At 44.4% G+C, this 15467-nt stretch overlaps 2 protein-coding genes across 3 annotated transcripts in view; both read right to left on the bottom strand.

The window, feature by feature from the left end:
* The window catches only part of LOC143433606 (uncharacterized), a 232917-nt gene that overhangs the window by 150399 nt on the left and 67051 nt on the right, over window positions 1-15467 (bottom strand). The window lies entirely within an intron of this gene.
* LOC143422110 (synaptotagmin-10) overlaps window positions 3049-15467 on the bottom strand; it is a 38815-nt gene continuing 26396 nt past the window's right edge. Inside the window, exons 2-10 of one of the 2 annotated variants that reach the window (XM_076892516.1) lie at window positions 9797-10059; window positions 9415-9558; window positions 9008-9136; window positions 5339-5493; window positions 5080-5248; window positions 4631-4751; window positions 3702-3873; window positions 3400-3600; window positions 3049-3229 (exon numbers count right to left, since the gene is read on the bottom strand). In XM_076892516.1, the coding sequence (XP_076748631.1) occupies window positions 3226-3229; window positions 3400-3600; window positions 3702-3873; window positions 4631-4751; window positions 5080-5248; window positions 5339-5493; window positions 9008-9136; window positions 9415-9558; window positions 9797-10059 (1358 nt within the window). In that variant the 3' untranslated portion in view covers window positions 3049-3225. The remainder of the gene's footprint in view (window positions 3230-3399; window positions 3601-3701; window positions 3874-4630; window positions 4752-5079; window positions 5249-5338; window positions 5494-9007; window positions 9137-9414; window positions 9559-9796; window positions 10060-15467) is intronic. The other variant, XM_076892517.1, reaches the window with a different exon arrangement.

Genomic DNA, 15467 nt, shown 5'->3' with positions numbered 1-15467 from the left:
TGCTCACTTTTCGACGTTATCCTCCATCCACCTAGTTTCCAGGGACGCCCATGTGCATGTGCAAGCACAGTGTTCCCACGTCGGGCTGATCGATCGTTAACCGATACGAAACGCGAGCCATCGCGATCGATCGGGATACACGAGCCCTTCAGAAGCATTTGGGCATTTTCTTACGAAGTGGATCGAATATAACTCTAGATAAATCACTTTCGCGTAATTTTTAATGCTGCCATCCTCGCCTAAATTTGAATAATAAAAAAATCAGAGACAAAATATTGTTTTCTAATGTATGCGCTCTTGCGTTCGAGACAATTGGTACTATTTTACGTGCTCTCCTCCCGCACACCCAGTGTTATCGAACGAGTTTTACAGATATACAGCGAGTACAAAAAGTGTTGGCATATACCCGCATTTCTCACTGAGACACGCCTCGATCGGATACTCTATGCTTTATATCCCTGATATCGAATATTTATAGTCAAATGGAAGGTACCATTAAATGATAAAAAATATATAGACCTCGTCAATCGGTACGTGGGTGGTGGAATATTTAAATACAGCATTGTGCCAACAATTTTTTGTAGCCGTTGTTACACATCTCTACGATACATCGTAGTGTCGCTTGTGTACTACGATACCATAAATGCTCCGCATCGTTCGCGTCGATTCATTGCTCTCAACGACGCAACCCTTTGCACGTGCACGCAACGCTATCAAACGCACACGGTTTTCACGATTTCATCAAGATTGGTATCCTTTTTAACCACTGCAAGGTATTCCCTCCGATTGTTTGCATCGCGACAGCAAATTTTGTACAAAATAACTCTCTAAGGTCCGTCAACTACCGTTGCCAATTGGACACTTGCGCTTCAGCTTTTGGAAATTAATCTGATCGCATTAGAATGTTTCAATGTACCTAATAAGGGAGAATTGGACAATCGCAGTTGCAATTTACGCGCTGGCTATCCATCGACGTTGAATCCACGGGACCGCACGTGCTTCCGGGTGCTCTGTCACAAACGGGTGCGCTTCGACGAGCTTCATATCGAAACGGGTATCGCGTTAAATAAGAACATTTGCGCGAAAGTGGCGTAGAAGCGTGAATTAGTAAACGTCGCCATCGCTACATCTATACTTACCTCATTCTCTCTGTTTTACTGTAATCTTTTATAGTTTTTTTCTTATTTTTTTTTTTGTTCTTTTCGTTAGTTACGTCTCACTGCGCTCTCCACGCGCGATTCGACGCGGAGCAACAGTTAACAGCGTTCACAGACAAGTAGGTACGTTTACGTTTGGAATATTGCTCTATTCGAACTCTACAGGAGGATCTACCATGGTTACGTGGCTTATTGTCCTTAGAATTTTCCCTCGTGGTGTCATGCATGGATCGATCCACAGATACAGTTTGCCTCGGAAGCGCGAAAGAGGTGTTTCGTTTATAATATAGAGCAGGGGTGGGTAAACTGCCACCCTCTTAACTAGTTTGCGCGGTCCTCGACAGCATTTAGCTATATTTTACGCGAAAAATCGACCAAATAATCGAGACACAACGAATCGCACACTTTCTATCTGTATTTTCTATCAATAATGACACGCAGAAATAAAAAAAAAAAAAAAAATGATGGAGGTTAAATCATCGTCGAAATCAGATCGATTTGCAAATGTAAGCGTGTTCGAATAGTTTCGTGAGCGATTTTACACTCTTTACGTTGGACAGAATAATGCCCACCCCCTGACACAGAAGATCCACGCCGGTGGATTCGCGGGGGTCACCATTTAAAGCGATAATCGTAGGTATTATTTTGCGTGCCGTATCGCAAGCTAACATCTGTACTTTAATAGTTGTACGTGTGTGTACATAGTTAACAGGCAGCCGTGTATGGCTTCATGGCGTGGAATTAAGCTTATACGCGCTGAGGTCGTGTTTGCAGAACTTTCCGAGTTCAAATACACGCACCGCTCTTTGCGTGGGCGTGTCCAGGGGAATGACCAGATTACATTGGAGGCTTTCAGCGGATTACACGCGGATTCCTTTGCCCGATAGATAAACAGTGGTTACGTTCGTAATTTCGAATCGTGAAACGATACTCGGATCATTTTCGAAAGGAGCTACGGAAATGAATGAAATTCGTGCGTCCTTTGATAGAAAGATTTCTTCGACTAGATATCTTCGAGGAAGGTATTTTTACCGTCGAAGAAAAGAAGGTTACTAGCAGTTGACAAGTGTCACGAGCACCCTGAAGCAATATCGAGCAGAAACAGTCGTGTCTCGCGACGATCCTAATATTAAAGCCACGACGATTGCTTCGACTCGCTACGCGTGCTGCAAGGACGCTATCTCTATTCTCGACTCGGTGTTCCGTCTAGTAATTATTTTCCAATATCGTCCGTGGAATGTCTATTGCGATACCTATCGATAGTCCCGTATCGTACTCGTGTTGTTCGTCTGTGGAGGAAGAGGTGCACGGGACGGTGGGTATTGATTCGCAGGATCGAAAGCATCGAGCAGCGGACAGTTCGCGTGTCCCACCATTTTGGGTTGTCATAAAAATTCGCTCCGTTCACAACCTTTCTATTGGATCAGTGTTCTATTTCTCGCTGATAAAATATATACGGTCGTAGTCGATAAACTACGTATGCTCGTACTCGGTGTGTATGCTCGAACGCAGGGCCAGCCTGGATTCGTTTCTCAAAAAATAAACTATTCTATCTTTTATTATTCTCTCTCCTTTTCTCGCACTCTCTCTCTCTCTTTCTCTCTCTCTCATTCTCTCTTTATGTATATATATAATTTCTTTGTCACTTCTTTTTTTTTTCAAGGATAATTTGAGCAACCTCGCCATTATCATCGCGACTCTCTATCGCATCACGCTCTTACAAACACTCCACTACGGTCTACAACTCGTTTACTATTCCACGCTCGCCACCTTCGATTGTGTGTCCGAAAAAGCACAGAATTCTGTTTTGTTTTGTTTTATTCTTTGCTTGGTTTTGAGTTCGCTTCTTTTTGTATTTTTGTTTTTCTTTTTTTTTTGTGTGTGTGTGTGTGTGTGTTTTTTTTGGTTTGATTTGCTGTGTTTCTTCCTAGCTTTCTTGCCGAGATAGAAATTGTACTTAAGTCAGTCAAGCGGTGTGCATTAAACGACGACAGGAGGAAACAACGCCCAAGCCGACGTCCGACAAAAACTGCGATTTTCTGCGATATTTGTTCCGGTCGTGCTGTTTTCATCTGCAACAAGTTTGCGTTGTCCCGTATCGACGTTTCCCTCGTTTCAACTCTTACCCAATTAAAGAACGGATCGAGGAACGAGAGGCTTTCATAGTAGTCATGGTAATTCGCGTGCGTATCGGTTGCACACTCGGATACCTAACGCTCCTTACAAATTACCATCGACTTACCTGCTGTTCAAGCAGCTCAGACTCACTGGAAGAGGCTCCGAGCTCACAGCCGGAATGTGTCCAGGGATCGTTTCCATTAGCGGGTACCATTGCGTCACCGGTTTCCTCGGGTTCTCCAGCATCTTCAGCCACTGCTCACGACCGATTCCAATAAAGTCGGCGCCGATCGCCGTGCAGCCCATTAATTCGTTCGATCCGATCCTACGCAGAAAGATCAGATCGTGCCCGATTCTCGATTGTCCGATGAAAATGATCGCGTCGCGGCCATCTTTACGCGGACCGGTCTCTCCGCCACGGTTTACCTGTCGTAATCGATCACTTTTACTATCAGGCTGACGTCCTCGATATTTTCCGCGGGCACGTCGAACCCGAGGATCTCGTTGTAAACCGGGAACAGGGTGTTCTTCTTCACGGAGGTCTTCTTTTTCCTGAGCCGCCTGTCCTGGCACAGCAAGTACACCTTCACGTACGGGTCTGAAAGTTCATGCGTCGCGTTTCACCTCGTTGCTCGGCTAGTTGGCATTTTTGTTACATGATTGTCGTAGCTAACGATGATATTCTTAATAAAAATTTCACTAACAATATTTATACTCGGTAAAATACGTGTTTCATTATGAATGGAAGAGGGATGGTTCTCAGGGAGGTAACGGGACGTGAGTACATGTATACACTTGCTGGGCAGCTATACTGTGCGCTAGTGATGACGATAGCGAAAGGGGTGAGCGAACAATCTCTCGTGGGATGTATTCCTGTAAAATTTTGATGAACCCTCGTTGAAGTCGCGATGGAGAATGTATGGTTTTAAGTGAAGTATAATGCACTCCAGACTACGTGAGTTACACCGGTTACCCATGAAACTTGGCTAGAGTACATTTTCTTATTCAGCGATTGAAAAACCCCTTTCGTTTATTTGAAAAAAGTTTTCTTAAAATTTGCCTGACCAGAATACCGAGTGTTTTAATTGAATATTCAACTTGGAAAGGCATATTCGCTTTCAGGCGAAGTCCACGAGTACACAAACAATTTACGACGTCTTACATTTTCTAAACTTCATGCTTTCCACGCTTATTATATCTTCTAATTCGAAACGAGTTCCTTATTACTACTCGTTCGACAAAAACGAACAATCTAAGGTAATAAGGCTCGGAAGAATGGTATAACGACTAAAGGAATGCTTTAAGCGTTTCAGCGTTTAGCGATGATCGCGTGGAACAGTTTCGAGGAAATTTACCGGATGATCCTGTAATATCCATGGCTTTCAAGTTCCTGGCCTTAATTACGGTCACTGTTAGCCGCCCAGCCGTTGGAAGGTAGCAAAGCGACAGCATCAGTTTCCCAAGGTCCACTTTGTCCTAAAGTAACGAGCAAAAACCGGTTCAGTTTCTACGGGGAAGACCGTAGCGGTGATTAAAGTGTCTAGCGATTGCGCTGGAGGCTGTGAATTTTGGCTGTTCAGGAATTACCGACTCGAATCTGAACGTCTGTCTCGCGTATTCGCAAAGTCCGGGGACTCGTGACAACGGTTTAAGTGAAACTCAGTCGAAAGTGAAACGAGTAAAACGGCGAAGACACGTCGGCTAGAAGCGACGAAACGTTACGAACAGTGAAAGTATTCGAAGGATCCAAAGGATACAGTCTCCGCGTTCGTGCCAGTCGTATCAACGACGGCCATTTCGCTACCTGCATAGCGCACAGAATGTCCATCGTGTACTCGATCTCCTGCTCGAGGTCCGTGCATTCGAGCAGCTCCTTCAGCACCACTTGTCCGATCAAATCGTTCCGGGAGAATCGATCGAAGTCGTAAACGGAGAACTGGAGATACTGTTGCTTCAACTCTTCGTACGACACGCTGAAAGACAAATTGATTTCGCGTGTTTGTCGAGGAATTCATGCGATCCTCTCGAGTTTAATCAACGACCACCAGCGCCGATCGACCAACCTGAATATGAAGGTTTCGTTGAACACTGGGTTCAGATTCTTTCGATGCACCTTCGTCTGGTACTTCTTCTTCCGGTCCGGGAGAAGGTAGACCTTCACGTAGGGATCGCTGCTGCCCGTCACGTCCTTCACTGGCAGCTCTCGAGCCTCCAGAATCTAAAAGAAACTTGGCTCAACATCCACTATCTGCGAGACGCTGTAAATTCGCCTGACATTTCCACCGCGCGCCGCGACGAATGCCTATGCGCTATCTTTGTCGTAAATTAACGCAACAGAGGCCACGTTGAGATTGTACGCCGGTTACGAACGACGCTTCGTGTGATTTTGTCATCGCGAGGTTCCGACACCTGTAGACACTTGTGGAATCGGTTGGTTTGTAAATCGTTGCCGTACAAGTTTTCATTTATCAGCTGTTTGATCGCGTCACGCGTGTGTCAGTCGTGCGGGTGATTCGAAACGAAAGAGGCGACTGAGCAGATCGAAATGAGGCGAAAATCAAGAGTAACGAGATTGGCTCCGATTTCAAGGAAAATCGCTGCGAGAATCGCGTAGGCGTGCAATCGCGAGACAGTGGAACGCACATGCCTAACTCGCAGCCTCATACTACTTACCTATTTCGTCACGCGTTACGCTCTCTCGTACTACTTGCGCCATTAGCGTGCGCGACCACGATGAATTTTTTCAACCCGCGTTTACTCGTCACCCTAGCATCTACATACTGATTAGCCGTGTCCAAGCGTGCTGGAGAAGCTCTAACGAACGACGCGGGTCGACGCGAAGAAGTTAAACGCGGATCTCATTTAAAAACTGTCACGTATGCAAATGTTCGTTTTCAAGCCACCCCGTGCACCGAATGCTGATTCGATTCGATCGTTGGATAACGGATTGATCGGTAAGAATCTCATTCGAACGGATTGCAAGGGATGCAGATGAAGGATTATTATCAAACGTCCGCGAGCATCCGTTTCGACTGATTTAGATGCATTATTGGGTGGGTCGAGCTATCCGAGCGGAGTTCAGAAGCTGTTTTGTATGCAGAAAACCGTGGAACCGATTCGAGAGGGAAACTGTATTGTGCGTATGGAAATGGACAAGATTGATGCCTCGCGTCGGATGCGGCTGGAATAAAAATGCCCGTAGTTAAGATCGATCGCTCCGTGGATATATCTTCTTGATATTACACCGTTGCAACAGTATATGAACGGATCGGCCCGGCAGTATATCATCGTCGTCCCCTGAAAAGTAAGCAAGTACGAAATTGCGGTTTCAATAATGGAACCGCTACATCAGATTTTTCTGCCTTTTGTGGGATCGCGATTTTCAGACGTGCGCGTTCGACGATTGGTCTCCGTGATTTATACGATGTTTTTTTTAGAGGAACGTTCGGAATAAACAATTTGTCAACGAACGAAAGCGAGTCGCGCGCGTGAAAAATGCCGCGGAGCAGAAGTTGGCCGATGGCGCAAAGTTTGAGCGAGCAATTAATGCCGCTAGGCGTGATGATAACCCCGAGTGAAAAAAAGCGATGTAAAGATAACTTGGAAACATTTCCCAGCGCGAACGTTACGAATCCGCGGACACCGCCATTTCCCAGAAGTATTTAAAGTCGTAGCTTTTTAAGAGTGCGGCTTCGTAGCTGAATTGCTCTCGTGCGGGGATAAAGCTCGACGGTTCATTTAACGTAACGATAATGCTAAGAGCGTTGGACGAGCTTCGTTATCAAAGACGAAATTAACCATTAATGTACCCGCATAGCGGGGAACTAATCCCAAAGTGTTGGTAAATTTTATTTTAATCGAGAAATCGCATCGAAAACTCGAAGGTAACGCTATTCGTTCAGGTGTCCTCGAAGTCTCGATGGACACGTTTCCTTCGAACACCTCGCGAGAGACAAATGAAACAAAGCTGACGCACAAAGCGCGATAATAAATATCCCCGTTTCTTCGAACGAATAATAGAAATACAATGCGAGGATGTTGCTAATCTTTCTCCCATTCAACGTGACACCGTTTAATCCCGAATATTACCATAATCACACGGTCGTGAAAGGGTTGGTCGGTAGGTGGAGGTGGGAGGGATGGAAAAAAAAAAATTCTGCTCCCCGTGGGTTGTCCACGCTCTTTTATGTCTCGCGTCCTCGACTAGATTTATGAATGAGCCCGATTACGTGGCGCGCCTGCATCTAACCGCGTTTACGTTTCTGTGTCACGAAACGTGGGTTTCGGTCTGTTTGGAATAAATTCGATCACTCTCGATTACGTTCTGCGACGAAATGTGATTTCGATCGGTAATTATTCGCGACTAACGCGAAGGCAAGTCATCGTTGGCCGTGATCATCGAGTCATCAGTGATTATCGTTAACGAGCAACAGAGGTAATCGAAGTACCGATGCATTCTAATATTACTCGGGAAACGGTTAGTCGTGGAATACAATTGAATAAGTAAATAAATTGTTTATATAATGGGAATCCATCAGCCGTGATTTCTACGCGGAAATATGGTTCGCTTTTCATCCCTTACGTGATCGACACGCGGCTGTTACGAAATGAAACGACGCGCAATGACGAACGGTATTTAAGTAGGTGTGATAAGAGCAGACGTGCACGCGTCGGTCACAGTAACGGTCCGATCTACTTCGTTAATGTTATTCAATAGTTCAAGCTAAATATGGTGGCCGTGTAATTAACAAGTTCACCGAGTGTAATCGCGAGCAGAATTTGCGTACGCGCGTGAAGCGTTGCGAAAACGCCCATTGGAACGGCGATGATCGTGTCCGCGATGACGATCGTTCTATTCTCGTCGATCACCGCTACGATGGTTGCATTAAGAGTAACAATGGACGATTACCAATAGAATAGCGTGAACGATGGGTTGCAGCTTGTACTAATATCGTTTGGAATCGTAGTCATCGTCATAAATTTGTGGTCAAGTGGATATTTGAGAATTATTTGTGGACGGTTCGCAGTACTCTGTGTTTGGCAAAATTGAGTTTCCTCGACAGATTGCAGTCGTTCAAATAAAATCCTCGAAAAACTATAGTCTAATCTTCCTTTCAGACTTCTCGTTCAATGCCATCTACACTCGACGATCGAGGGACATCCATTCGGTTCTCATTGTAATTAACTCGAGCACATCGATTTTCCACTCGAGAATCTCTTCTTACATAACAGCACTTCGAGCCATGAATATTCAACAGCGGATTAGCTACGTGGATTCGACGACACATTATCCGAATCGCGGGCGACCGTGCCTTACTGTAAATCGTAATAGACGGACGTGAATCGCGTGACGGTGAATATTAAATTAATTTCGGCTCGATCGGATTAGAGGGTGCCCGCCAGCGAACCGTTTTATGCATTCACGCCCTTCGAAGAGTCTTTCTACGACAGCCTACACCGCTCGGTCACGGATGCAGCTTAATTTATGCGGTTGCACGTGATCGATCGTATCGTCGCTCGAGAGCGATATGATTTCGTGGTAAATGAAGAAAACTGGAGCGTGAATGTCGGTCATTGGTTGCGTGGGAAGGATTCTCCGAGTTCTGCGTTAATTACCAGCGTTATTCGCGTTCATTCCGGGAACGGGCCGGAATCACGAACGATTCCTCGCGGAAGAGACGCAATATCGGTTGAGAAGAACAATTTTGCATTTGGAAAATCGTGAAACTCACTTTGACCACCAGCCCTTCCATCTCCTTGTCGTAGCGAAGTGCGAAGTGCAGCTTCCCGGCGTACTCCATCTCCGTGATGCTCACGCTGTCCGCGTCGTCCTGCCCCATCTCCTTCGTGTAAAGTTCCGGCTGCAAACGCGGGGACGAATACGATTCAAACTTTGGACAAACTGTATTTGTTAGTCTGTTTCGTCGTCTAGACACCGTTGGCTCGCGGTGAATTCTTTGCTAGGGGTCGAACACAAAGGATCCATTAAACCCGTCACGCGTTTGCCACAATTAGCCTCAATACCAGCTGTAATTTTCCTTGCGCGAAAATTAATTTCAGATCGAGAGCAGGTTATCGATTTTTGTCTGGTTCTTGCGTAAAGTGATAGAGAAAAGAAGTCGATGATAGCGAGGGATACCTTGATCAATCCAAGACTGGAATCGCTGCGATTCTCCAGGCTGCAAATGCTGAACTTGATCGGCAGATCGAGTCGATGAGAAAGCTGCCTCTGAAAGCTCTGATGTCTCATCGGTACGATGGGCAAAGTTGTCTGGCGCAATACCTGTAAAAAGAAATTTATACCTCGGGACGAAAATCGCGTCTCTGTGTTTCAGAAATTCGTCCCAGAAGTCGGATCGCTCTTTAATTACCCCTTCGATTATGAACATTCTTCTTCGACTTTCAAATTTTCATTTGCCTACTTCGATCGAATGGAGAACGAATAATGAACCGATGAAAACTAATTCATTCTTGTCAATACGCCAAACTACTCTTTCAGCGCACGCATTATCGTCCCATACCTTCTTGCTATCCTTTGGCTCTTGAACGTACTCGTGAGTGATTGGCTCTGATTGGAGATCCGGCAGGGAATGACTGATACGTATAGCGTTCTGCTGCGATAAGTCGCTCTCGGCGTCTTGCTCTTTCATGTGCCGTCTCACCCTCATTAACCATCGCCAGGTAGAGGAGCACTGGAAGCTCACGGCGGCCAGCAATAATAAAGCCATCAACGCTACTCCCATTCCGACCAGTAGTTGGTACGGGAACGTTTCCGTCCATTCTTCTGCGAACAAGTTCACGAAATGTCAACAAGCGGCATATCTTTCTGAACAAAATACAATTTTCGTTATCCAAATTAAAAGAGGGGCGTGATCATTTCGACAAGGGAATTTTTTTCATAGAACTCTTGTTTTTTCCTGACGATTATTTTCTATATGTAAAAATGTAAGAAAATATGTACGAATGTTCCTCTCGGAAATGACAATCCTACGGCAAAGCCGTTGGTTACTCCAAGCGCGATCCCATCCACCTTCTCAATCGATAAAAATACAGAGAACGGTAAATTCGGAGAGGAAAGCGTAGAATGTTTATTGTCTGCACCTTTTAAGCTCACAATACGTCACAGGGTGAGTCATTCGCGCTGGCTGACTAGCGCAACACCGATTAACGTCCGACGGATAAAAATGATAGGCGACTTGCGTAATGCGCCGCGAGAGGAGGATGCAAATGAAGACTAACGCTCCGCGTAAAGTACACGCACGCCTCGATGATTAATGCAGTGTGCAACATTGCAGCTAGCCCACGAGAAAGGGAAAGCTAAATGGATCTGTACGACTCGACTGTAAAACCCGCATCGCAGCGAGCCCTGGCTCTATGCTGGAATAACGCGCGTAAGCAAATATGAAAAATTTGGTGAAAATAGCGAGGGTTTAATAAACAACAAAGTTATTTATTATATACGCTGCTATAATTTGATATTGTCGTATTATTAATTTCTTTAAAAAGATGACACTGTTTTATGATCAGAAGAGTTCTTCTAATTGCTTACGTTTTAGATGATCGCATGGACAGGAAGTAAGAAATAGTTTTGTCTTGTCGCCTTTATTAACCACGTTTTCAACGCCCCTAATGACAGGAACTCGTTGCAGCCAGCTGGATCGAGCAATAATACACCGACCGCCACGAACAATGAGAAGAAGACGAGTTTCCAACGACCAAGATGCTTCATTAGGTATTTGCGTGTCTGTACCTCGTTTTTGCGAACGATCATTTACCACCGCGCTGCGTTTCGATTTTTTAATCAACTGTACCTCTTCCCGTTTCTCGTACGCATAATTTCTAATTGTTACTCGCGAGTTCGTCGACGAGCGCTGTATCTCACATTAATTCGCAAACGGTTTCTCCATCTCGATTCAACTATTCGCGGTATATTCCATCTAATTACTGTTACGATAGCCGAGATTCGCTCGAAATGTACGCATCCCTATCGAGTGCCCTTTATCGCGGCCCATTGTAATAGTTACGATCGATCCTGAACTTTGAACAATATCTATACCCGACACTATCTGGCGCGTAACAATCGACCCCGAGGAAATATGTATCCTTAGCGAGATAAACGAGATCAATGGAGTGGACTGCGATTAATCTACACCCGAGTACCCGATTCGGTTCAAATCACGCGAGTTGATGAACGTGTTATCTTCCACTATTTTTCATCCTCGAGAAAAATTTGAGGGAGTTACGAAGCGGACACCAAGCCTGATAATTGCACGACGCAAAGGAGTGGTCGATCGATGCGATAGAGTGTAATTCGAGTTCCGGATTTATTGAGCGATCGACTTTCAGCGTTACACGCACTTTAGCGTACCTCATATATCACGCGCTATCGAAGGAACGAGAAGAATAATTATTAAGGTTTTTGCAAACTCCTCCGCCGTTTTTTGCCCTCTTCCGTTTCCTCTTGGAGCGTCTCAGGACGCCACGCGCCAGAAGCTCGCAAAAACCACGGACAGCCGAGTTCCCCCATCATTTTTATCGTCGCGAGTAACAGCCGATGATCGCGTGACGAAAGGCGATAACTGGCTATGGTTCAGGCGTAAACTCGATTTACGGCTGGAGAATCGGCGAGCTCGAGGACTCCCACGCGTGCACGCTTAAGTGATCGATGGTGGCCGATGAATTACACTTTTACCGGTATTACCCGGCCTTTAATATTCGTTTGCCACCGGTGGACACGGTCCAGGCTGCATTTTTTAGTGGCCGTAAAGCTTCCCCTGGCTGTTTTAGGACCGTCCAACGTCCGCCATCTTGCGGACCGACGGCTGCTGCGCGGCGAACGCAGCTATATCACGCGAGGGCATTTCGTTCTCTGTGAAACCGAGGGAACAGGTGAGAGGAAAAACTCGATTCACTTTCGTGGTCCGCGTGGGCGGGCGGTTATTTTTAATTTCTCGAATCGGCCAGACCCAGTCGGGTATAACTGGGGCAACGGAAGTGGTAAATAGTTTAGTAATTCCGCGCGGTACTTTTGCTTGCTTTCCTCCGTGTCGTGATGTAACGTATCGAGTTTTACGAGTTCGACTCGTAACAAGTTAGTTTGATTAATCGTCGTTTGATTTGCAGGCGATGTAGGATGTCTGTGGTGAGCGCGTGGAATGTTCGTTGGTGGAAGTGCGGGAATGGCGATTTGTATCAGGTCCTGCGGAAAGTTCTTCCGATTTTTCAAACTCTAGTTTACGTAACTGTATATACGTTACACTGATTCTGTTACTTGGAGATTTCTGCTAACGCAGGATTTTTCTTATTATTTTTTGTTACGTTGGTAGTATGGATTTAATTTCAACTGATTTATTATCAGTTTATTCTAATTTTCGACGGTCTACTAAGTTTTTCACTTGTCACTTTGAAAAACACTCTGTACGAGATAACAGAATCCTGTGGCGCTTCGTTTTATACGATATCTCTGTCACATAATTGAAAGATTGCACCCTTATAACTGTATCTATCGACGTTGAGCTTTCATGGAACCTGATGCACGTAATGGTGTAATATATTATCGAGACTCGCCAGGACATCGTTTTCATTTTGATTTAGCGGGACCGCGGAGGATGTTCCTTGGTTTACAAAATTACCAGAAAATGTAAATAACTACCAACGTAAATAAAATTACTTGGAAACATAAATCTGATAAATTCTGTGGAAATTTGAAATATTTAAAATTTGTTAAAAACCGTACATCAATTGTCAGTCACGGGGATAGTCCCCAGGAACGCGGGATGGGAATATTTCACAAAGCACACGAAACATTGAATGCATTAAATGCATGGATAACGCGCAGCTTTTGTGCGACACTACAAATTGCCTCGCGACACGGTCCACCGTTCCATTTGCGTGTTCCTGAATTCCCCGCCGTCCAACCGTTCAATTATCGATTACGCCGGACTTTTTCATCTTCCGCGTGGATTTCACGCCAGCCTTGAACCTCGGGATCCAGGTTACGTAGGCGGCAAGGTTGCGGAGCCTGGTCTCCGTCGTTGCACACGGTTCTGGCCGTGACGCGCGAATTTTCAGCCACTGCCTCTGTTCCCAATTAAGTGGAATGCACCGTAAATGAGCTATTGTCAAAAACAATCGATTGCAACGCGGCTTGAAACGTACGATTCTTCGGTACTAAATGCGGGGAGCAATTCAAGCGACAGATTGATTTCAGTGTAATTTTTCTAATTTCTGCCTTAGTTCTTGGAACTTTTTCTCGATGAAATTGTGAATTTCTATTTACGTTTTGCGTTCGAACGGCGACTCTCACTCGCCACGATGTTTCGAGCGGCTGTATTTATGCTGAATTTCCTTATCTCCAGTTGATAAATGCGAAGTATTGGTTCGCGAATAGGTCCTTTAGACTGTTTATGTCTTTGGTTGGAAAGTGACATTGTGACGTAAAATTTCTCGACGATCGTATTCCTGAATGCGACGTATCTAGCGTTAGTACAGTTTCGACGATCGTAGCGAGCACACGTATCGTGAAATTTTGTGCCACTCGTTAAAGTTTTAAGGCGAGTTTGATTTTGAACTGATCAGAAACTTATCTATCAAGTGTATAGCAAGTAAAAACAGTAATAATGATAGCGATGTAGTATCGGGTGTGAGAAATAAAAAAATTAGAGGAATAGACAGTGAATCCGGAAGCAGCAGCGATGATTCATAAGAGTCTGCCAATTCAGAATGTCTTGGTAAGTGTTTTGTAAGATATAATATATAACAAGTAGTCAAACATGGACTGTTCAGCAAGATGAAGCGAAGAAAATAGTAATTTGCAAAATAATATGGAATTCAATTTCATTAAGAGGTAAATTATGTACAGTAGCCAGATAATCAAGTATTCTACAGTAATTATTGTCCTATCACCGTTCGCTTGCTCGTAATTAAGCCATTTCCTAACGAATCAGATAACCGGAACTCATTTATCAACTTCACCTCCGGGTACCCTCGAAAAACTCCACCATATCACACGCAAACTCCGCAATCATCTAACAAATCTAGAATCCAACCGCGATTATTAACGAGGAGGGAAACTCGGACCACCATTTTAATCTAAAAGATCAGATAAGGAATTCTGGAAATAACATGTTAATCCTAGCTAATTGAAGTCTAAAAGTGTAGCATTTCCTTGTTGAAATTATGTATACAGACTGTTCACCTATGCGTGGTAGAAAAGCACGATTTTGGTGCTCTTGATTTTCGTTTCAATTTTTCTTTCCAAGAATCACCCCCTGATATTTCTCGAAAGAGTAATCAAGCTCTCATTCACGATGGATTTTCGACAGGACCATGCAACTGCGTGACGCAATGACAGTCGTGTGAATAAAGCAGCGAAATATCCACGACCCTGACCGCGCTTTTCGTACGATCTCGAAAGGGTTACCTCGGTTGTCACGCGCCATTTGCATTATCTGCTATGACAGCGGGTAGTTTGCTCGGTAAGCCTTCGACCTGCTGGATTCCGTTTGTTGTCCGTGACGATTTGTCCGTGATTCCTCAAGGTGCGATCGTAAGGATAGATAATGATATCAGGTTAGATAACTCTCGAGCGTTTGATTCGACATAGAGAATGGGTTTACTTGCAACTGTTCAACTCGTTAGATTTTTGCACGCACCAGTTTCTCAAGTGCAAACATCGAAACCAAACTTCAATCAAGCATTGATATTTTTAATAAAAAGTGGAGAAGAGAAATCAGATATTCTTTAATTTAAAAAATAACTTTACTTGTATCGTTCTGTATTTAGGAATAGAGAACGTTTGTTTATTCTCGATTATAAGCTTATTGTATCCTATTCGCTGGATTAGCAACGCCTGACAAGTTTAATTATTCTCGTTAATTTGTTAAGTAAAGTTTAATTGGCGAAAGTAACAGTGTGGAATATTGTAAGCCGGCTAGTGATTAAATTACGGGTGAACGTTCATACACTGAATATAAGTCCATCTAGTTCGCGTTATATCGCGCCATGTGTGCATAGAAATTCGTTAAATGAGTGTCAGATTCACGTACAGAACGTCGGATAATTATACTGCGATGAGAAATGCGTAAATTTGCATTTATATAAAATTAATCCTTGATATGGAATGACAAAAATGAACGATCGTTTTGTTATGGAAATGCTTTTGCTGTACTTTACTACGAAGATATAATAAAT

Source organism: Xylocopa sonorina, chromosome 3, assembly GCF_050948175.1.
Source record: "Xylocopa sonorina isolate GNS202 chromosome 3, iyXylSono1_principal, whole genome shotgun sequence".
In the NCBI taxonomy this organism is placed as follows: domain Eukaryota; kingdom Metazoa; phylum Arthropoda; class Insecta; order Hymenoptera; family Apidae; genus Xylocopa; species Xylocopa sonorina.
This window is presented reverse-complemented; position numbering and strand designations above follow the sequence as displayed.